Raw genomic sequence first — 23,587 nt, 5'->3', positions numbered from 1 at the left:
GCGTCCTCCTCCTACTCCTCCACCTCCTTCCCCTCCTCCTCCTCCTCCTTCCCCTCATCCTCCTCCTCCTCCACCTCCTCCTCCTCCACCACCTCCTCCTCCACCCCCTCCTCTCCTCCTCCTCCTCCTCCACCTCCTCCTCCTCCACCACGTCCTCCTCCACCTCCACCTCCTCCTCCTCCTCCTCCACCTTCTCCACCTCCTCCACCTCCACCACGTCCTCCTCCACCTCCCCGGCCCCGCCCCGGCCCCGCAGCCCCCAGCGGCGCAGCGGACGCGGGAACGCGCGGGGACCCCGAGCCTCCTCCGGGGCTGCCGGGGCCTGCGCGGGAGAGTCCGGGCCGCAGGCGGGGCCGCCCGGGGAGGGCCCGGCGGCCGCGGGCACATGACTGCGGCTCGGCCCCCGCCCCGCCTCCCGGGGCTGCGGCGAGTCTCGGGCGGGCTGAGCGCGGCGGGGCCCGCCTGCCGAGCGGGGAAACCGGAACCGGAGCGGGCGGTGCGGGCCGTGGCGGCGGAGGCCTGTCCCTCCCTCCGTCCGTCCCTCCCTCCTCCCAGGGCGGTCGCGGGCCGGCGGGGCCCGGCCGGGAGCGCGCGGGATGGGCAGGTGCTGCTTCTACACGGTCGGGACCCTGTCCCTGCTCCTGCTGGTGACCAGCATCGCGCTGCTGGTGGCCCGGGTCTTCCAGAAGGCCGTGGACCAGACCATCGAGAAGGTGAGGCGGCCGGGCTGCGTGTGCGTGTGCGTGTGCGCGCGTGAGTGTGGGTGAGTGTGAGTGTGTTTGCGCGCTCAGGCCTGCGCCCCGGTGCTGGCGGACACGGCCCGTCCCCGCCCCAGCCCCGCCCCACCCCCGCCCCGACTGCCGAACCCCGTGCAGGGCCCCCCGCAGCCCGCGACCGTCCGGCCGGAGCTCCCGTTGCGGCTGGTCGGCTCGGGGCTGACGCGCGCGGGCCCACGGCGGAGGGAGAGGCGCCCTTCTGCGTTCTGCCATCGCCTCCCCTTCCACGCCCTCCTATGCCTCAGTCTCTGTTGGGCCCAAACAGATCTCCCTTCCACGTAATGAAAAAACAAGACTAAATGGAAAACGCCGCAACGAGGCAGGTTTGTCGGCTGCCTGCGTGGCCCTGGAAGTGGTGCGGGCAGGGGATGCGGGAAGGGCGCGGTCTGTTGTGTTCCTGCCTCCCGGACTAGCCAGGCCGGGCCTCTGGGCCGGGTGACATTTCAGCCCATCCACTCTGTGCTGGTGTCCCTCTGACGGAACATGTGCTGTCTCATACCAGCAGTGTGTATTGCTTTGTCTCACCCTGGATGCGTGCTCTTCTGGAAACAACCGTAAGCCTCAGACAAGGATGCATTTAGATTCTGGAAAGAATCGGAACCTGCCTGTTACACTACATGAGTGGGCTGGAGAGCTGGTCTTTTAAAAATGTATTTATATATTTTTTAGAGCTGGTCATTTTAGGAGACTTCTGAGTCACTTGACTTTACCAATGCTCTTTCCTTTCACCCACATCCACCAATCTGTGTGGAAAGAGGAACAAAAGAGAGATACTGGGATCACTTTTTCTTTAAAAAAAAGAAACCATTGTTGCAGCCTTTCTTGTTAGCACCCATAGCCTGGTGCTTAATCTCTCCCAGTGGTTTGTATTTGCTGTTGCCTGGATGAAAAAGCCAGTTTGATCACTGAACTCCCTATTAGTCGAGTTGTCTCCTTCAGGTGGCAACAGACATATTCCTTTAATAGAGGTTCCCAAAAGCCATCAATTACCTGAAATCTGGAAGTTAAAGATAAATTAAAAAGTCACAGTAAGCTAATTAATTTTAAAGTTCACATTATTATGGGAAGATGAAGCTCACCGTCTGAGCTTCCCAAAGACCACTGTTTTTCCTGAGCAGCCATGTGCAAAGGAAAAACCAAATATAATCTGCCCCACTCCTGGCCATCTGCAAATCCATGGCAAGATTGTTTAAGGATATGGACTCTTGCTTGGATGACCAGAGTTAAGTAATCCACTTATAGTCAGTATGTGAGTCTTCTTGTGTGGCTTTAAGAGGCTGTTTCAGGAAAGCCCCATGAGATGAGTGGTCTCCCAGGTGTCTCAGATATTACCAGCCCTTAGATGCTCTGTGGGTCTCCATTTCGTGGGCAGGTAGGAAGGTGGCCATGAGGCAGCCTGCCTGGGCCTTGAGTTTGCATTGATATTTTGTGATTGGCCTTTTTATGTGGTTTTATTTGTGAGGAATGGACTCTGATCAGACTAATAAATTGTAGAACAGAGGAAGTAGACTTTCAGAATTGCCCAGCCCCATGAAGGAACACTGAACAAAGCAGCATATGAAATTAAATGATAGGGCTAGTTTTGGCGGACAGGAATATTGAAAGTCCGCCGGGGGTCACGCATTACCATCAATACCATTCTCTTCTCCTGGGTCACCTGTGGTGTGGTAGCATGGGATGGTGGGACAGAGTAAGGACCCCTAGACATGAGTCCTGGCTCTACCATGTACTAGCTGGGTCACCTTGGGCCAGGTGCTGAACTGAGCCTTCCTTGATTCTGGGTTTCCCTGTCGGGAAATGGGGATAATAACAAGTCCAGAGAATAGAAAGCTTATAAGAATTATTAGGGAAAACAGGTAATTTTCTTAGGATGTAGTTAGGCTTTGTAAAGGAGTTTTATTTTTGTTAGAAGCCACATGAGCACAGACAAATACTTGAGATTTGAAGTCAGACACGCTGTATTCAATCCTGGCCTTACCATCTGCAAGCTTTTTGATTCTGGGTAAGTTATTTAACTTCTCTGAGCCTTGATGTCATTACTTGGGAAAGTGAGGATGTTAGCCACTTGGGGACAGTGGTGCATTAACTGTGAAGCACACCAAGCTTAGGCTCAGGCCCTCACACGGGCCCTTCTAACAGCCTGGATCTAATTCTGCATCGAAAACTTGCTTTCTCTTAGGAAGGGTCTCCTCACATTGTATAAGCTCCCCATGAATCCTGGACCTGCCTCTGTGTGTGTCGTTGGGAGATTGAGTGAGGTCATCTGTGTAAAGCACCCAGCACAGTATCAGGCAGGGGATGGGCGATCAGTCATGGCAGCCGCCATCATGTCCAAGGTATTGTTACAGAACAATCCCGTCATCACTTGACCTTAGTATACTTGTAATGAAATCCACTCTGATACTCTCAGTTCTTAGGGTTTTTTTGTTTTGTTTTCATTGGAAGATTCTCCATGCCCTGGCTTGTCTATATCAAAGAGAAGAGAGGAAAGGCATGAAATTCAAATGAGTGGGTTTGGCTAATTGTGAGAACTGTGGGAACATAATTTCTATTAGAATAATTTGCAGGGAGGATTTTAAGATTAAAGGGAGATTGAAATTTTGGCCAGTGAATGGAATAGAAGGAACGAAGACAGTTTGGTTTCATTCTTGGCCTCACTGGTTACTGCCTTGTATTGGACAAGTCCTGCAATTGTTTTTGCTTCAATTTTCAATTGTAAAACAGGTATAGTAATGTGTCCCCCTTTGTCTGCTCACACCCACTTCTTGGGGGATATTCTAAGCATTAACCAGGCTTTCTCTGTCAAGCATTCATTTTAATTTTTTTGTTTTTCGTTTGTTTTGTTTAAGATTTTATTTATTTATTTGAGAGAGCGAGAGAGAGAGAGAGCGTGAGCAAGGGGCCAGGGAGGAGCAGAGGGAGAGAGAGACAAGCAGAGTCCCTGCTGAGCACAGAGCCCAATAGAGGGCTCGATCTCATGACCCTGACATCATGACCCGAGCCAAAAATCAAGAGTCAGAGGCTCAGTTGACTGAGTCACCCAGGTGCCCCTAAAGCATTCTGACTCCTCTGAAGATGGAGCTTTGCAGAAACCGTTCAATCTCTGCCCACTCCCTACTCTCCCTCCCACCCCCCCCAGCCTGGAAGGGCAGATTTTGATGCCCTGGCTCACTTGGTAACTCCACTAAATGTCCTGGCCTCTAGCACAGTGCCTGGCCCATGGCAGGTACACAGTAAATGTCTGTTGCCTCACTTTGGATCATTCTAGCTAAAAGAGCAGCATTCTAAGAATCAGCAGACCTTGGTTAAGATTCTTTTTTTCTGTCACTAACAATATTTGGATTAAGTTGAGTGAGCCAAGTAGCAAATATTGAACTGCCCAAAACTTCAGGTTTCTCATTTTGAAAATGGGAGTAATAAGAATACCTGCCTTGGGATCGTTGCAAGAATGAAATGAAAGGATTGATGTAAAGCACCTAGCACAACACCTTGCATAAGGCCCAAATGTTAATAGTTGTTATTGTTTGTAGCTATTATTTTGTCCTCTGTAGGCTGGAGATAGATAAGTTTCCTTCTTGATCCAAACTTTGAGATTTTGTGACACAGGAATGTAAGCTTTTGTTTAAGAGCTTTGCAGCTCTTTGCAGCTCAGCATATTAAATTTGCCCTTAGACTTAGTGGGAGTTTGAACATCTCCCAGAAATGGGAATGCAGAGCCAGCCAGAGTCAGAGTTGGCTAAAAAGAAAAGGGCCGGCAAGGGAACCAGTGAGAAGGAAAGAGACAGTTCACATGTTTTGCTTCCTGTTCACAGGCCAAGGGAGGATGATAGCATTAGGTGTCAGGGATGAGATGAACAGGACAAATATACTTCTCATTGGCCGGGACCTAAGACTCTGGGCAAGCAAAAACAGCTATAGCCTCTTTAGGAGCCACATAACTTTGGAGCTATTTTGCGGATGCCTCAAGAAATAAAATATAATCACTGCTAATTTAACCAAGTAACATTAATGGTAGGGGATGCCTGGTGGCTCAGTCGCTTAAGCGTCTGCCTTAGGCAGAGGTCATGATCCTGAGGTCCCGGAATTGAGTCCCGCATCGGAATCCCTGCATGGAGCCTGCTTCTCTCTCTGCCTATGTCTCTGTGTGTCTCTCATGAATAAATAAATAAAATCTTTAAAAAAAAAAAGATGATGGTGAGTATCAGATTGCCTTTGTATTAATGTACCACTGGAAATGCAGATAACTGACTTGGAGAGGTAGGGGTAGGGTGAGGCACACGGTGGGGTCTCCTCACTTTTCCCATCCCAAGGATGACTAACTATGTACCCTGTCGCCAGCAACAGTCCTGCTTTATTTACACCTGTTGTCCTGGCATAATTAGTAGCACTCTCTTTTCTTTTAAAAGACCCCCGGCTTGAATCATCAATTCTATCCTCTACCACATTGTCCTCCACTTCTTAGTAATAAAGAGGAGCAAGGAGCTAAACCCACCCAAGCTGGCTCCAGAATGATGAGACTTTTTTTTTTTTTTTCTGTAAAGCTGAAAGAGGAAGCTCATGGAAGTCTGAGGGTGAGAACCTAAGGCCTCCTGAGAGTACAGTAGAAACTGCAAAGTCAGCAGAACCTAGGCACACTTTGTATCTCTCACTAGCTTCCTCTGTTTTCCCCTACCAGATAGTTTCCTCTGTTGACTCATTGGTCCTGGACTGTTTACTTCTCAGAGGCTTCCTCAGTCCCAATGCTATGTGACGTTTCAGCTGCTGAGCCTCCCATAGAAATGCTTTATCTCGTGGCTTCTCTTTTCCAAATCTGTAACAGAGTAATGTGATTGGCTCAGTAGAAGCAGAAATCATAGAACCTTAAACAGAGGCAGTATCCTCGCAAAATTCTTGAACTCCTAAGCAAAATTATCCAACTCCTCCCTGGCATTTAGAAATGTGATCTTGTGGGACACCTGGGTGGCTCAGCAGTTGAGAATCTGCCTTGGGCTCCCTCCGGGTGTGATCCTGGGGTCCTGGGATCCACTCCTGCATTGGACTCTGCAGGGAGCCTGCTTCTCCCTCTGCCTGTGTCTCTTCCTCTCTCTCTGTGTCTCTCATGAATAAAATCTTAAAAAAAAAAAAAAGAAATGTGATCTTGTGATATCAAAATCGTATTATGTTTCTTTCAATATCTTACAAATTCATGGTGACCCTGAGTGTATTCATTATTACTAGTTCAAACAATGGAGTAAGCCAGTAGTTCTCAGTGTAGTCCCTAGACTTTAGGAAGTACATCAGAATCACTTCTAGAGTTTAAAGAATGCAGATGCTACCAGCCCTGCTATCAGACTCCTTAGGGTTGGCACCCAAGTTAAAAAGCTAACCATGAAGCCTGTGGCTGGTTTGGATAGTGATTATGGCAGCCCACATCTTTATTCTTTGAGATAGCATTTATTTTTTAAGCTTCGTATTTTATTCTTTATTTTTATTTATTTTTCTGATAATGAATACATGCTATTATAAAAAGTCCGATACAAGAAAAGTTAATAAAACAAAGATAACTACTGTTAACATATTGCTAATTATTCCACATTTTTATTTATGCACATATAGTAACATACAATGTACAAAAATGGGTGCTTCTATTCCCACTCTTTATTTATTTTTAATTTCATCTGATATAGTTGACATATAAAAGATGATAATTCTAGTTGAGGATGTTACTACGAATGATTACTATTATTTTTCAAGTTCACATTAAAGGAAGGATTTGAGCAGGGGGAGGGGAAGGGTGTTGCTTGTGAGAACCATTTTCACTTTCTTAATAAAGTGCGAGATTTCTTTCTGTCAGGCCATAGCAGAAGGGCCATCTGTTCTGCCAGCCATTTGCTTGTTTCCTGGGGAAGAATCAGCAGGTGGGATTGTAAGATCATTAGTGAAAGCATAGGATGTTGGCCAAGTCACTAGGCATTTAGGGCCTGTATCATCAATATGTGTAGCATTTAAGCACAGCACAAATACAGGGACCATTTTTCATCAAAGCTGGTAACTAGTCCAAAGCAACTGAGGAAAATAAGGCTACTTTTGGTGTTTGCTGTCTATATCTAAAAGTACTTTTATGCCTATGCTTTGGCAGTCATTCATTTATTTAGCAAATATTTATTTATCTTTTTTTTTAAGATTTATTTATTTATTCATTCAGAGAGAGCAAAGAGGGAGGCAGAGACACAGGCAGAGGGAGAACCAGGCTCCATGCAGGGAGCCCGATGTAGGACTCGATCCTGGGTCTCCAGGATCACACCCCGGGCTGCAGGCGGCGCTAAACCGCTGTGCCACCAGGGCTGCCCTATTTAGCAAATATTTATTGAGGGTATACCATTTGTGGGGCAATGTGCTAGGAGCTGTGGATACAAGAGTAAAGTAGACACAATCCCGATCTTGCAGAATTTATGATTTAATTCAAAATTTGGGGGCTCAGGCCCCTTTACACCCTTAAATTGAAGACCCCAAAGAACTTGTGTTTCTGTGAGTTATAGCTATCAATATTTATAATATTAGAAACTAAAACTGATAAATTGGGCAGCCCCTGTGGCGCAGGGGTTTAGCACAGCCTGCAGCCCAGGGCGTGATCCTGGAGACCTAGGATCGAGTCCCACGTCAGGCTCCCTGCATGGGGCCTGCTTCTCCCTCTGCCTGTGTCTCTGCCTCTGCCTCTCTCTCTCTGTGTCTCTATGAATAAATAAAATAAAAAAAAATCTTAAAAAAAAGAATAATTAAAAAAAATAAAATAAAACTGATAAATTTTGAAAGCACAAGAGTAGACATGCACGTGTTAGCTGTCAGAGCACATGTCCCGCAGCCTCTAGAAAACTGCACTCTGCATACTCATGAGAATGAGTATGAAAAAGGCAAATATTCTCTTAATATTATTATGAAAATAGTTTTAACCTTGTGGACCCCCTGAGAGGACGTTGGGGACCCCCAGAGGTCCTCAGACCACATTTTGAGAGCTGCTGATCAAGTGTTCTAACTAATTATGATGATTTTTAGAATAACATAAGAAAGTAACATAGTATCCCTGTTATATTTCTGTAAGAGCAATTTGGAAAATATGTTATTAAGGTTTTCAAGTCACCAGGATGTTGTTTAGTGTGTTGTATATACCTTCCTTTAGTTTCCACCAAGTGTATGGTTATTTTTTTAAAATTTTTTTTAAATTTATTTTTGATAGAGAGAGAGAGAGAGAGGCAGAGACACAGGCAGAGGGAGAAGCAGGCTCCATGCAGGGAGCCCGACGTGGGATTCGATCCCGGGTCTCCAGGATCGCGCCCTGGGCCAAAAGCAGGCGCTAAACCGCTGCGCCACCCAGGGATCCCCAAGTGTATGGTTAAAGGTAGTAGTTTAGGTTATCAGTGATTCAAGTTCACTGTATCTCCTGTCTTCTCTCTGTGCTAATCAAACTAGACTAGACCATCAGCATCTCCATAATTTAATTATTTGAAAAGTACCCTCTAGCCTTAGCCCTGTCAGGGATTTTCAATCCCTATGACAGAATTTGGTACTTGAAGCTGGCTTGAAAGCTCTCTTTGAAGGTGGCAGCTCTGCTATATTTAGCTTTGTATCATCTTCCCATGCCAGCAAGTGCAGTGTCATACATAACAGATGTTCATTAAGTATTGCTTGGATGAATGGAAAGATGAGTAGATGAAAACTTACATCCTCTGGGATGACCTTGCTTACATATTATTGTTTCTGTTGTTGTTGATGCTCTTTTTAATATGCTCTGTAGGCCAGTGGTCATTGCCTTACTGTACCTTTAAAATCTAGAAACTGCACCCAATAATCTAGGTTTCCAGCTTCTCTTGAAACACACAGATGCTCTGTGTGGTATCCTCACCACAGTCCTATGTGGCAGCGGGCTGAGCAGAATGAGGCTGCCTTTGGGGTGGGGGTGCCCTCCCTGTTCCTATGGTCCCTCACCTACCTGCTGGCTCCCTAACTCTCAGAGGCCCAGGAAAGATGCCCTTTGCCACCATGCCTGCTCTGTTGTCTTTCTTAGAGTAGAGAAATACTTGTTTGTATCTGAACTCTTTACCAAAAGAAGGAAAATGAAAGAGCCTGAGAAGGGTCACGTGTTTAACAAAAAATGAAAGAGGGCATATTTTTATGGAGAACTGAAATATTATTGCTAGGGTTTTTATTTTTATTTTTCTTAAAGATTTTATTTATTTATCATGAGAGACAGAGAGAGAGGCAGAGACACAGGCAGAGGGAAAAGAAGGCTCCATGCAGGGAGCCCGATCTGGGACCCTAGGATCACCCCTTAGCCAAAGGCAGACACTCACCAGATCACCCAGGTGCCCCTCGCCAGGTTTTTACAGCAAACAAACGTACAAACTCGCATCCACTTCACTCACCCCACCCACCTGGTCCCTTCAGCATCTGAGTTTTACACTCTTTCTAGAGAAAGAGAGGCAGAATGCCATTGTTATAATAGCATAATTGCTCTTGCAAGTCCTACTTTAAGGGTAGCTGCTTTTAATGCTGTATTTCTGATAATCAACAGTAATGGAAGGAAGAGGAGACTAAGATAGAAATAGGTGATGAAAGCCTCATTTATATAAACTCTGGGCGATATAATCACAACCAAGCAGGATGTAAAATAATAAGAGCGGTTCCACAAGTTACACACAGAACCAGGGCGTTGTTTTCATGGGCACACTTCTTATTCATTCACATCTTAATAATCCTCTGTCTCATCCACTCCTTCAGCCACTCTCTGTACACATCTATTTCTCCGATTGTCACCAGGTCCTTTTGATTCAATTTCCATCTGGTGGCTGCTTTCTCTCTCTTTGGGATGTCAGTTCTCAACCTTGGTTTCACATTTATTATTATGTGGAAATGTTTAAAGAGTAGTCTAGCGGGTGTCTTGTAGAGGAGCTTTTTAGGATAGCTATTCCACCCTGTTGTCCTGTCTGTCATTTATAGACAGAGCAGCAGCTTCCACATGAACTAATGTTTGAACATCAACTGTCAGGTCTCATTAGCTGAAATGACTACAATTGCAATTAGAGCAAAAGAGCTCATTAACAGTGACATAAAAAAAATGCCAATGTATATGTTCCTGAGTTAAAATAAGGTCAGAGAATTAGGGTAGAATGTCAATGGCAGCTCATGTCTTTTACTTCAACAGAGAATTTAAAAAGGCAAGTGGCACAAATGACTCACATCACTATGAGAGTCTGGATAGGAGTCGCTTCATTTCAGGGAGAAATCTTTCTTTTCTTTTCTTTTCTTTTCTTTTCTTTTCTTTTCTTTTCTTTTCTTTTCTTTTCTTTTCTTTTCTTTTCTTTCTTCCTTCCTTCCTTCCTTCCTTCCTTCCTTCCTTCCTTCCTTCCTTCCTTCCTTCCTTTCCTTTCCTTTCCTTTCCTTTCCTTTCTTTTCTTTCCTTTCTTTCCTTTCTTTCATTTATGACAGATTGACAGAGAGAGAGAGCATGAGTAGGGGGAGCAGAAGGACCTGAGGCAGGGCTCCATTCGAGAACCCTGAGATCATGATCTGAGCCGAAGGCAGATGCTTAACCTACTGAGCCACCAAGGCATCCCTCAGGGGGAGATTAAAAAAAAAAAAAAAAGCAAACCCACTGGCATTTTGATTTTTTTTTTTTTTTGGCATTTTGATATTTGGTGAGTTTTATTAACCTGGGGTCCAGTAAGAATCATTTACACACTATTAGGCCAGGTTGTTAGTGTCAGTCTGCATTATCTCTGGGTGGATTTAGACTGTGTAGATGGCAATGTAGATGCTAACATGTATTTAATTATTAAGTAGCACTCTGTTGAGCCAAAAGAATAACGAGTAGTGCTCTTGAGTCCTGAAAGTTGCCTTAAAAGTATTATTACCTATTCCCATCCAAGCCTAATGCATGTCCCTCCAGTGCTTATTCTTATCATTTGGAAGTGGCTTATACTAGGACAGCTGGTTCAACAACCCTCCTAGTGCTGCCTTCCCAAAAGAGCTCTATCAGGCTGACTTGGATGTGTTGTGTCTTGTGGCTGTATCATGTCATGTCAGCTCCCGCATGAAGCAGCTAATCCAGTTTATACTTGGGGAACAGTGGGTGGTTGAGTGTTGCTGGTGCAAAAAGTGCCTACGAGGGAATGACAGATGATGGCAGGTGATGATGGGCTGCGTCAGATTGGGGCAGTAGGCATGGACCTAGGGCTTTATCCTATGAGCAGTGAGGAGAGTGTCTGCTCCCATAGGCACTTTTGATAGAACTCTCTGGAAGCTGGGGTGGAGAATGGATTTGAAAGGAGCCTGGAGAAGAGACTATCTACAGTATTGCTGCCACCCAGGCCACCTATGGGATCAGGAGTAAAAATGGAGAAGAGGAGGATAGGATTTAGGATTGATTAGGGGAGAAAAAAATCTTAAGTCCGTTTTTGGTCACATTGACTTTCCACAGCCTTCCACAGAATGTCCAGATGGGAATTTTAGGATGGATCCATACAACTGAAATGATCCAAATAATTATCAGGCATAAGCCTTTCTTTGGGCTGAATTACTGGGCCTTACACATAATTATTCACTAACTGCTTCATGTGTGCTAGTTTTTTGTCCTTAGCTAAATTTCTTTGTGAGAATAGGGCCTATGTCTATTGGGCACATAGAAATCCCTCAATATATACATATTGGCTAATTAGCTGAAAATAAGTTTTTCAGTTTAAATGATTAATCTGGTTGTTGACACTGCGGATTCACCACAGAACCCAATAATCTTTCCAATATTTCTTTTTGTAGTAGTATTACAATATTATGTCTGGAAAAATTCATCATGTTCTACTTGGCTAAAATTTATAAGCAATATCCAAGGTCACGTAGCAAAACTGATTTAGGACCTTATGTTGATGTTTAATTTCACATAACTAGAAAACTCAGTTGATCACAGGGCTTGTGTGGTAATTGTCACTACTAGGGCACAATCCTCAGGAAGACCATTGTTCCCAAGCCACAGCTTCATGTCTAAATTGTGTAAAGGGCTCCTTGTGACCAAAGGAACTGGTTTGTTGTATTGGGCAGAAATAATGACTTCCTGTACCAGACATTCTCCTGGCTTGATGTTAGCATTATTACTTGTTTTTTTTTGTTTGTTTTTTTAGATTTTCTTTATTTATTCAGAGAGAGAGAGAGAGAGGCAGAGACACAGGCAGAGGGAGAAGCAGGTTCCATGCAGGGAGCCCCATGTGGGACTCGATCCCAGGTCCCCAGGATCACACCCCCAGCTGCAGGCGGCGCTAAACCACTGCGCCACCGGGGCTGCCCACTTGTTTGTTTTTGAGTCCATCCTTTGCAGAGCAAGCCCCTGGGAGTGTACACAGTTGAATGCCCTGAGAATCTGGGGGTAGAAATTAGAAGTTTAAGGTCAAAGTGAAGCCCTCTTCTGGATCATCCTATGGCAGGAGGCAGAGGTGCTTGTTTTTTTTGGACTCATTAGCATAAGGGGGCAGAGCAGCTACCTGGACACAATGGAGCTCAGTTCTCCTGCATCATCTCATGAGTCTGCTCCAGCCTGGGGGTTTACCATGACTTTACACAGGTGCCCTGGTTTCCTTTCCTCCAGAGGTAATGCCTGACTCCCCAAGAAGCTCTCAGAGTCTACGAGAGGGCCTCTCCATAGTTTCAGTCTCCCTGGGGTAGGGTTGACAGATAAAATATGGGATGCCTAGTCAAATTTGAATTTCAGATAAGCCCAGAATAATATTTTGGTGAGTATGTCTCTTGCAGTATTTTAACTCATTTCAGTTTATCGGTGGTTAACATCCTGCCATATTTACTACATCTCTCTCTGATATACTTTTCCTTAAATTATTTGAATATAAGTTGCAGACATCACAATGTTTTCATCCTGAATCCTGCAGCATGCCTCACCTAAGAGTTAAAGTACTTTGTGACTTAGTCCATGCAATATTTGGGGTGTACTCTTGTGTCCTCTGTTTTTATTTGCTAAATCTGACAGCTCTCCCCTGAGGGGTGCAGTGGTGTGGCAGCCACCAGAGTGGCCAAGCGTGGTTTTTGCAAACCCACAGACCTGGACTTGGTCAGATTTGACTTGACTTTCTTGGCTCTGTGAACTTGGGAAAGCCAGTGCCACCATTTTCTTATCTGAAAAATGGGAATTCTTGGGATCCCTGGGTGGCTCAGCGGTTTGGCGCCTGCCTTTGGCCCAGGGCATGATCCTGGAGTCTCGGGATCAGGTCCTGCGTTGGGCTCCCGGCATGGAGCCTGCTTCTCCCTCTGCCTGTGTCTCTGCCTCTCTCTCCCTCTCCCTCTATGTCTATCATGAATAAATAAAATCTTTAAAAAAATTTTTTTAAAAAATGAAAAATGGGAATTCTTACCTTGCAGGGGCGGTGTAAGGCTTGGAGATACCATAAAGCCCTAACACAGTCCCTGACTCCTAGAGACTCAGGAGATGCTAGCTGGCCACCACAGTAATGGGTACCTGAGGTGAATGTCAGGGGACCAAGGTGAAAATAAAGAAGCCAGTTTTAGAAATACTGGCAGCTGTATTTATGAACTTCCCTCTGGTCTTTCATTTACTTTCTCCTTCTCCACTTGGTGTGTGCACACACACAACATGTGGTCCACCTCGGGACTTACAGTGGATTCCTTGACAAACACCCAGCAATGTGGTGTGCAGGAAAAGAGACACATCAGAGGTGCAGGAAAAGCCAATGCTCTTGAGGGCAAGATTTGGATAGAATGAAAGATGGTAGGAGACTTGCTTGGGTTTTGGCTCTGCTAAGAGTGGCCGGGGAGAGGGGGGTGATGGTGTGGGGGTTGGAGGCAGGAGGCAGGAGAACCCCACTGTTTTAACAGAATCTGCTATCAGGGGCAGCCCTGGTGGCTCAACAGCTTAGCACTGCCTTCGGCCCAGGGCCTGATCCTGGAGACCCGGGATCGAGTCCCACGTGGGGCTCCCTGCGTGGAGCCTGCTGCTCCCTCTGCCTGTGTCTCTGCCTCTCTCTCTCTCCCATGTCTCTCATGAATAAATAAATAGAATCTTAAAAAAAAAAAAAAAAAGCAATCTGCCATCAGTGTGATCCTGGCAGGCTGTCAAGGGTCGTTTTCATGGTTAGGCTTTGCATTTGGTTGGTTTGGTTAAGGACTCCAGGGTACTAAGTGTTTATTTCTGTCCTGAAATGGGCAGCCTGGCCTGCAGTCGGTGTGCAATCTGGAGGAACGAGTTCACAGCAAACTGTTGTAAAAACAGCCAGGTTTACCCTCTCTCCTAGGAAGGATTTTGCCCTCCTTTCTGGAAAGGCCCCTGCTGTCTCTGGATTTTTGGTTGCCTAACAGCTGGATGCAAACCAAACAAGATAAACGCAGGCAGTTAGCCCATCTGTCCATTCCCACTTGCTGGCTCTTTCAGCAGCAAAGAATCTCTTTCGGAGGCGACTTTCTTTACTTTAATAAAGAAATGACAGTGTGAGCCCTTTCTCTGAAATTCTTCACACACTGTGACGCTTGCCAGGAAAAGTTAGCAAGGCCTCAGATGCGCTCACCCTGCCCTTCCCGCAGTAGGGAAGGAAAGAGCGAGAAGCCGCGTGTGGGGGACGTGTCGGGGACGTGGCTCCCCGGAGCCTCTGCAGGTGAGCGGACCTCACGGGGGTAGCACCAGCCTCGCCTTCGCCTTCGTGTTGAAAGGACAGAGGAAAAGCCTAGATGAAGTTGGCTCTCTGTGGATCTTGCTCCTTCCCCGTTCTCACAGGGCCTTCATGACATTTTATAGGATCTGAGTTTCTGAGATTTTTCACTTAAAAAAAAAAAGGGGATTTTTTCCCAGCTTCCAAGAGTGATTTATTTCTGTTCTAACCCTCCCCAAACCCAAGCAATACAGAAAAACATAACAGAGAGAGGGGAAGACCCCCTCATAATCCTGTCCCATGGAGATGTGCATAATTAGGTGGTTAGTGTAGATGCTAAGAGATTTTGACAGAAATTAAGACATCAAAATTTAAAAAATATCTGTATTTTACCCCTCTGATATTTTCCTGTTTTCATTTTATTTGCTAGTCTTGTCCACATATATACATATTTTACAGTGTCTTTTTCCTCTTAACACAGATATGAACATGTTTCTTATTTCTGTGTAGTCTCTATAATTTTAATGGTAACTTTCTGCTCCAGCCTGTGAATTATCATAATTTACTAAATCATTCTTTTTCCGTTTGACATTTTGGTTATTTCTGATTTTATATTAATTCCTTGTTTTCACAACCTAAACTGGATTGTATAGAGAGCTAGAAAAGAGGATCATGACTAAAGATTTTCTGTGTGGTTTCTTTTCTCCTTTATTTAACATTTGCTGGACTGTCAATATTTCAACAGATACCATTCTTTTTTTTTTTTTTTTTAAGATTTTATTTATCCATCTGAGAGAGAGAGCACGCACGTGGGAGAGCAGGGGAAGGGAGAAGTGGACTCCCCATGGAGCAGGGCTCAGTCCCAGGACACGGAGATCATGACCTGAGCCTAAGGCAGACACTTAACCCACTGAGTCACCCAGGCATCCCCATGACTCCTTTTTCAACTTAAACCTAAACCTTTGATCCCTACCCTGAAGGTGGCAATAATCAAGATCACAGTTACCATTCATTGAGCATTTTGAGTGTGGCCTGAGATAAGCACTGTGCTAAAACCTCATTTCATCCTTTCAATAATCCTAGCCAAGCCCTCCTTCCCACCTTCTAAAACACCTCTTTTGTGTCAACTCAAAATAGGCCGCATGGCACAATAGTTAGGGGCTTCAAATAAAAACAAACCCCTGGTTAAGGAGAGACTATTCGAAAGGACTAGTGCAGTAGGGGACAGGGGACGTGCATTAGGGAGAACTCTGACAGTGGGATCTACAGGAGCCTCTTACAGGGAGAGACAGAGAGTAAACAAGGGTGGGAAGGAGAGAAACTTAACCGAAGTTTGGCTAACAAGCATTTTTCCCCACCTTTATGACCTATGATTGACAAATACAAATTCTATGTATTTAGTGTCAAGTTGTGTAAGTTCTTTATATATTTTGGATATTAACCTCCTGTCAGATATGTCACTTGCAAATATCTTCTCCTATTATTGTCTTTTTTGTTTTATCGATGGCTTCCTTCGCTGTGCAGAAGCTTTTTATTTTGGTGTGGTCTCAATAGTTTATTTTTGCTTTTGTTCCCCTTACCCGAGGAGAAATAGCAAGAGAAATGTTGCTTTGGCTGATGTCAGAGGAATTCCTGCCTGTTTTCTCTTCTAGGATTTTTAGGATTTTAGGTCTCCCATTTAAGATCTTTCATCCAGGCGCCTGGGTGGCGCAGTGCATGACTGGGGTCCTGGGATCGAGTCCCACATCAAGCTCCCCGCAGGGAGCCTGCTTCTCTCTCTGCCTGTGTCTCTGCCTCTCTGTGTGTCTCTCATGGATAAATAAATAAAATCTTTTTTAAAAAATAAGATCTTTCGGGATCCCTGGGTGGCGCAGTGGTTTGGCGCCTGCCTTTGGCCCAGGGTGTGATCCTGGAGACCCGGGATCGAATCCCACGTCAGGCTCCCGGTGCATGGAACCTGCTTCTCCCTCTGCCTATGTCTCTGCGCTTCTCTCTCTCTCTCTCAAAAAACAAAACAAAACAAAACAAAACAAAAAACAAAACAAAGGAAATGTGTGGTTCAGCCTCTGGCTTGATCAGGTAAAAGAGGGATAAACAATGTGGGGGATCTATCTAAAGCATAGGGGGAAGGGCGTGTCTTTGCAGTAAGTCATTTCCTGGAACACAAAAGGGAGAATTCCTGAACAATTTACTACTTTCCAGGAACACCAGGCTCTGATAAAATTCGACGTTGCCAGGAGCTCAGGTCTCGAGTGAGTCCTGGGGTGGGAGGCTGACTCTACCACCTTCCAGACTTTAGGCATTCTCCTAACCTTTGAGCTTTGGTCTCTTGAAGTGTAGAACAGGGGAAATGATTTTCACTTTATAGGCCATTAAGGGGATTATATGAGATAAAGGGCAATATAGTGCCTGGCTCTTGATAATGCTCTGCAGCTGAGAAACCTTGCATGGCTCCCCATTTCTTATCAGATAAAATCTAGGCTCCTATGACCCTAACCTATCTCTCTAAGTGAATCTCCCTACTCCTAATAACACCCGCACATAGTCACCCACTACTGTCCCATCTCTGTATGTTTTATTGTCTCATTCTCCTCATCCACTATCTTTCTGATTGAGTGGAGGGTTCCAAGATAGATGGACCTGGGACCGGCGGGGAGGAAGGGCCCAGTCAGCCAAGACAGGGTAGTTGAATCAACCCAGGCTGTCCTTAACGTGCCTGCCCTTGTGAACTCCCTCTGCTTGCTAAATTTTTATTCATCTTCCCTGGCTCACTCTAAGGACTGCCTTTCTCTATCTCAGTTCATAGAATCCATTCTCTGCACACTATCAAGACCATTTTCTGGCATAGTCATTGACCGTGTACCACATTTGTTGATTAATTTGCATGTATGTGTAAATATTCCCCTAAGTAGAGGACAAGCTTCTGGAATGCAGAAACCATATCTATGTGCTGGGTATCTCTGATGATGCCTAGCACATATATAGTATACGGATTATTTGCTTTCATAATTCTTCTATACTTAGCGAGAAAACCATGAATATCATACTGCTTCAGTTGTTAGGAAAAGGGGTCATGGTGAGACACAGACTTTTTTTTTCCACCCACAGAAGGAACTGGTTGCACTTAGCTCTTTAGGGTGCTGGCTTACTGATAAGATGCACAAACTGATGGGTGCTAAATTTCCCATGTTTAGAGGATTCTAATGAAGCTATTGCTTTCTCATATCTGAATGTGACTAAAATGGCCAGTGAACAACCACTTCCTCTGAATACACTTTAAAGTCTCCTTGGATTTGTAGCTTGGGAGCTGCTATCACAAGGCCTGGCACTGTGACTTTGCATGTGACCATCCGTGCCTTTCTTCGGTACCTCTCTGATGGCCTCCTCTCAAGTACTTCTTAGGGCACCTGGGTGGCTCAGTCAGTTAAGTGCCCGACTCTTGATTTTGGCTCAAGTCATGATCTCAAGGACGTGGCATCCAGCCCCGTGTTGGCCTCCATGCCGGGCTTGAAGCCTGCACACATGTGCTATCTCTTTCTATTAAAAAAAAAAAAAAGTTCTTCTGGCACAGCATCTTACAAGCAAAGTCAGTGGAAGTTAGTGTTTAAGTGTTCAAGTACTATATTTTGCTGATTGAACAAACATTTCTCCAAGAACTACATTGTTCTAGACACTATGGAGAAGATCAGAGAGGGGAAGAAAAGACCCTTTTTTTTGATGAGACAGAAAAATGTAAAGACAAACCATGGAACTCCTTTCCTCCCTCTTTCTGGATTCAGCTCAGACTCTCGTGGGTGAAGCCCTCTCCACCCACCTTGGATGCATTAATCTTCCTCCATTTCAAAATGCCAACAGTTAACCTCATATGTTAGCTACCATATTGAATAGATGCACTTCCCTTCTCATTTGTGATTGCTGATATGGGCTGCTTCATGTTGATTCCTGTTAACTTCAAATTTTAGATGTTTTCTGTCCTGACCACTTTTTCCCTAAGAAATTCAGTGTAATGTGTTATGGGGTTCAAAGGAAGAAATGATCCATCCGGTAAAGGGGGCTACTCAAGGAATTCATAGAGGAGAGGACATTATTGCCTTGCTTTATTATGGAAATTTATGGACAAGAAAACGAGGTCCTTATTTTAATGAAGTCAGACAACTTAAAAAATATCTATGGACCTTCAAAATCCTCTAGAAGACAAATGATTATTTATATGTTAGATTTCTCATAGTTAACATATTAGTTTTAGGTAGATTAAATTCATGTTACTAAGTTGTTTCTGGGAGCTATATGTATACTTGATGGTGGAGAAACTCTACCATAAAACTTGTACAATTATATATGTAGTATATTTGTACCCATTTTTTAAAAAATGTTATATGCAGAAGTAGGGTGGGAGGGTGGAGAAGAGCCACACAGGATTCCAGACCCAGCTCTGACCTTCAGCACACCTTCTTACCCTTCCAGATCCCCTGTATTACATCTTGTCAAACTCAGGACCTTCCCAGGTCTAGTGTTCTCTCACTCTCTGAGCCTGACTCACTCTCCTGCTCCTCTTCACATAACTAAGACTCCTGTTTAGGAGATAAAAAAACTTTAAAAACAAAACAAAACAAAAATTGCCTGAAATGACTGATTCAGCTGCTTAGGGGCTGGGCAGAGGAAGATCAATGCATCCAAGGTGGGTGGAGAGGGCTTCACCCAGGAGAGTCTGAGCTGAATCCAGAAAGAGGGAGGAAAGGAGTTCCATGGTTTGTCTTTAAATTTTTCTGTCTCATCAATCTGATCTCATCTCAGAAAATCAGTACTGATAGTAAAGGCCAAAAATATTTTGATAATGTGCTGTTTGAATAGAAACCTGATTATTTAAAAAAAAAAAAAAAAAAGAAACCTGATTATTGGACATTTTGAACAGATGCCAAACCACAAATAATCCCCAGTTCTGCGGCATGGCCAACTCATGGATGTAAATCTACATTCAGCCCTCCGGATCACCAGCTTGGCTTTGACGAGCTTAGGTTTTCTGCATTCATTTATCCCAGAGCCACTTTGTTTCTTCTCTGCAGAGATTCTTGAGATATTTTCTATTTAATAATAGAGCCATATCATTTTTTTAAAATAGAGCCATATCATTAAGTTCCCTTGCAACATTCCCTCTATTAAGTTGGAGGCCTTGGAACGCCTGGGTGGCTCAGCGGTTAAGCTCTTCCTTGGGCTCAGAGTGTGACCCCGGCGTCCTGGGATGAAGTCCCACATCGGGCTCCCTGCATGGAGCCTGCTTCTCCCTCTGCCTGTGTCTCTGCTTCTCTCTGTGTCTCTCATGAATAAATAAATAAAAATCTTAAAAAAAAATAAAAATAAATCGGAGGCCTGGACTACTAAAACTTGACATTCTATTGTGTGCTGTGTCATAATACATTTTAGCATGTGCAATCAAAGATGTTTTGAAACTGGTCCCTTTGTTGTCACTCAAAGCCTCACTGCCAGAGGTGACCTCAGAGGATGCTTCTTTTATGATCCAGTGTTATTGTTTCACCACTGGCCTTACATTGTACTGGTCAATCCCATTTTCCTCTTTTGGTTTTCTTTAAAAATTTTTTTTTTCTCTTTTGATTTTCTTTTAAAAATGTTTTCAGTGTTCATTTCTTCATTGGCTATTAAAAATTTGAAGAGTGCCAAAATTCATTAAGGGGAAAATAATAATGATCCAGATTTCCAATACTCAAGAGTTAGTGACTATTAATACTTTGGGTTGTTTATTCTCAGTCTATCCCTTTATCTTTCTTGTGTACTTCAATAATTTTTACCCTAAAAAAATGCAGATTTTTCTCCATTAACAAGTTGAGGATAGTTGGGACTACTAGACAGTAGGTTTCTGTCTCTTAACTTTGGACACTCTGTTAACTAGGCTTCCGTTGCAAGCCTGAATAACAGACAACTTTCAAGTCCCAGTGTCTTATAACAATGACATTTCATACTCACGGTGTGCAGGGTGGCTGCAGTTTGAGCTTGGCTGGCTCAGCTGAACCGGGCGGGACTCCAGGCTTCATGTTTGGTCCACACATCACTATTTTAGGGCCTTGGCTGAAGGATCCACAGCTACCTGAAGCATGCTTTTTTGGCAAAGGGTGATTGGGGATTGCTTTCTAAGGCTCAAAATTGGGGCATTGCCATCCCACCCATATTTCATTGGTCAAATCAAGTCACTTGGCCAAGCCTGAAGTCAATAGGGTGGAGAAGAATACTCCGCCCATAGGGGGACCATGGTGTATTAGTTTGTTAGGGCTGCCCTAACAGATAGCACAGAGTGGGTGACTAGAACAAGGGATGTTCATTATCTCACAGTTTTGGATACCACAAGTCTTGAGATGAGGGTATCATCAAGGTTGATTTCTTCTGAGGCCTCTCCATGGCTCATAGGTATTGTCTTCTTCCTGTGCCTCCACATGGTCTTTCCTTCGTGCGTATTTAAGCTTTTCTTCTTATAAGGACATTAGTCATATTGGATTACAACCCACCCGAATGACCCCGAACAATGAACTTAGATTGTTCTTTAAATGCTCTGCCTCCAAATATAGTCACATTCTGAGGTACTAGGCATTAGGACTTCAATATATGAATTTGGATGAATTTGGGAGGGGGCCATAACACAGGCTAAGGGTGGGAAATGAAGGAAGGATTGTCGATAAAGAATCCCAAACACTTAATATTGGTAAGGCTCAGCTTCCTCATCTTTAAAACAGGGATAGGCATCTCTATGTAATGGGTTTGTTAGAGACTGAATGAGAAAATTCATGTGAAGCTCCTGCTGGTGGAGGTAGGAAGGGTAGGTGTGGTTCTACCTCACATGAAGAACCAAATCCAGCCTTCTTGGGCCTATCACCTTGTTGTTCTACCACGTGGGCAGGCTGGGAGCAGACAGTGCTTCTCAGAATGGGCTGCCTTCCACAGCAGCTGGTACCATCTGTGAATTCTTCATAACAGAATCAGTAGGGCATTTGGGGTACTCAATCTATGACCTTGGTTTTGGTGACACCATTTCTACCCATGAGCTATGGCTACTGTCTTTCCTTTACCACAAATATTTATTGAAGACCTTTGATGGCTTGATAGGGCTGTGGGCTTCATATTGACCTAAGGCATGGCCTTCCTCCCAAGGGACCTTAGTTGAATGCCTACGGAAACTCTAAGTGAGCTGGGAGGTCAGAGCAAGGGTGTCCCTCTCCCTCTGTGTTCAAAGCTAACTGCCTCACACGGTCTCCTTTTGGTTTTCTGCCCTAGAACATTGTGTTACGGAATGGTTCCGAGACCTTTGACTCCTGGAAGAAGCCCCCCCTGCCTGTGTATGCCCAGTTCTATTTCTTCAATGTCACCAATCCAGAGGAGATCCTCCGAGGGGAGATCCCTCGGTTAGAAGAAGTGGGGCCATATACCTACAGGTGAGTCCTGACCACCTCCCTGCCATACCAGCCAGATATATGGAGTGACCCCACTGTGGGCTGATTCCATATCTCTTCTCGTGAGCATCCTCTGTATGCTGCATGGGGAGGAGAGGTTTTGGTGACATCTGTCTGAAATGTTGCTGATGTTTGGCACATGCCTATAGCACCTCAACAGAGAATGGTGTAGTGGACTAGTGCCAATCTCAGCCTGTTTAGAAATGCAGCTGCTGGAGACGCCTGGGTGGCTCAGTGATTGATTGTCTACCTTTGGCTCAGGGTGTGATCCCGGGGTCCTGGGATGAATCCCACATTGGGCTCCCTGCATGGAGCCTGCTTCTCCCTCTACCTATGTCGCTGCCTCTCTCTCTGTCACTCAAGAATAAATAAATAATCTAAAAAAAGAAAGAAAAAAAAAAATAAAAAAAGAAAGAAAGAAAGAAAGAAAGAAAGAAAGAAAGAAAGAAAGAAAGAAAAGGAAAGAAAAGAAAACAAAAGAAAAGAAAAGAAAAGAAAAGAAAAGAAAAGAAAAGAAAGAAAAGAAATGCAGCTGCTTCCTCCTGAGATGACAGAAAGTAGTTTTTGAGCCATGAAGAGCTATTCCTTACCCCCAACCCTTTTAAGGTCACCCCTTGATTCTCTTTGATGACTTTTAGGGCCTTCCTCTATTTCCCTCTCCCACATACTATTTTAGACCAGGTCCTAGAATTTCTTGTTTGCCTGTAGGCAGGCCTTTCTGCCTCTTATTCACTCCTTCCCCCACCCCTCCTGGGTATGAAAGATAAGCAAGTGGCAGGGTAGCTTAGAATCTTTGGCAGTGACTACCAGTTCTAAACACTGGGAGGCAGAATTGTTTTAATCGTTTTTTAGAACATTAATAAATGGAAGTGCTTGGGAAACATAAAGCATTTTCCCTATTGTTGCAGTACCTGCCTCTCCCACCCACTCACCCCCAATAATCTTCCCAACAAATTTTCTTCTTACTAAGTTTAAGAAGAAATAGAGGGGGGAGCCTGGCTGGCTCAGTCAGAGGAGTATGCAACTCTTGATCTCAGGGTTGTGAGTTCAAGCCCCAAGTTGTGTGTAGAGATTACTAAAAAAATTAAAAAACAAAAACATAGTAGAGGAGGCAGACAGCAAGATCTTTTTTATATAGAACTGCTAAATGGTAAAAATGCTTCACAATCTTGTCATAATCTATTGCTCAATAAATGGTTGCTAAGTCATATGATAAATCAGCACTATTCCCTGTGCAAGAATTCAGAGATAAAAATCTTGGTCCCATGGGGCACCTGGGTGGCTCAGTTGGTTAAGCGACTGACTGGGTTTCAGCTCAGGGCATGATCTCAAGATCCTAAGATCCAGCTCCGGGTCAAGCTCTGGGCTCAGCAGGGGTCTGCTTGAGATTCTTTCCAGATTCTTTCCTTCCCCCTCTGCCCCTCCCTGCAGTATGTGTGTGCGCTTTCGCATTTTCTCTCTCTCTCTCTCAAATAAAAAAAAAAAAAAATTTAATTAATTAATAAAAAAAAATCTTAAAAAAAAAAAATCTAAGTCCCAGCCTCAGGTGCTCATGGTCTAGCTCTGGAGTCAAATTGCCTGTTTTGAATCTCACCTCAACTGCTTAACTACTTTTCTGTGCCTCTATTTCCTTATCTGGAGATAAAAATAGAACACCCACCCAAAGATTGTTGTTGGGATTAAATGAGCCAATGAGTCAGTATTTAAAAGTGCCTGGATTAAT

The 23,587-nt window shown here is 44.4% G+C and overlaps 1 protein-coding gene across 4 annotated transcripts in view; it reads left to right on the top strand.

Moving 5' to 3' along the window:
- The first annotated feature begins 403 nt into the window (after positions 1-403).
- The window catches only part of SCARB2 (scavenger receptor class B member 2), a 75,167-nt gene continuing 51,983 nt past the window's right edge, over positions 404-23,587 (top strand). For 2 of the 4 annotated variants that reach the window (XM_072810508.1, XM_072810506.1), the window contains exons 1-2: positions 404-713; positions 21,689-21,846. In XM_072810508.1, coding sequence (XP_072666609.1) covers positions 597-713; positions 21,689-21,846 — 275 coding nt within the window. In that variant the 5' untranslated portion in view covers positions 404-596. Of the gene's footprint in view, positions 714-888; positions 1,100-21,688; positions 21,847-23,587 lie in introns of those variants that run through there. The other 2 variants (XM_072810510.1, XM_072810509.1) reach the window with 2 other exon arrangements.

Source organism: Canis lupus, chromosome 33 (genome assembly GCF_048164855.1).
Source record: "Canis lupus baileyi chromosome 33, mCanLup2.hap1, whole genome shotgun sequence".
NCBI classification, from domain to species: Eukaryota; Metazoa; Chordata; class Mammalia; order Carnivora; family Canidae; genus Canis; species Canis lupus.
Note: the sequence above shows the minus strand (reverse complement) of the source record. Positions and strands in the feature narration are given on the sequence as shown.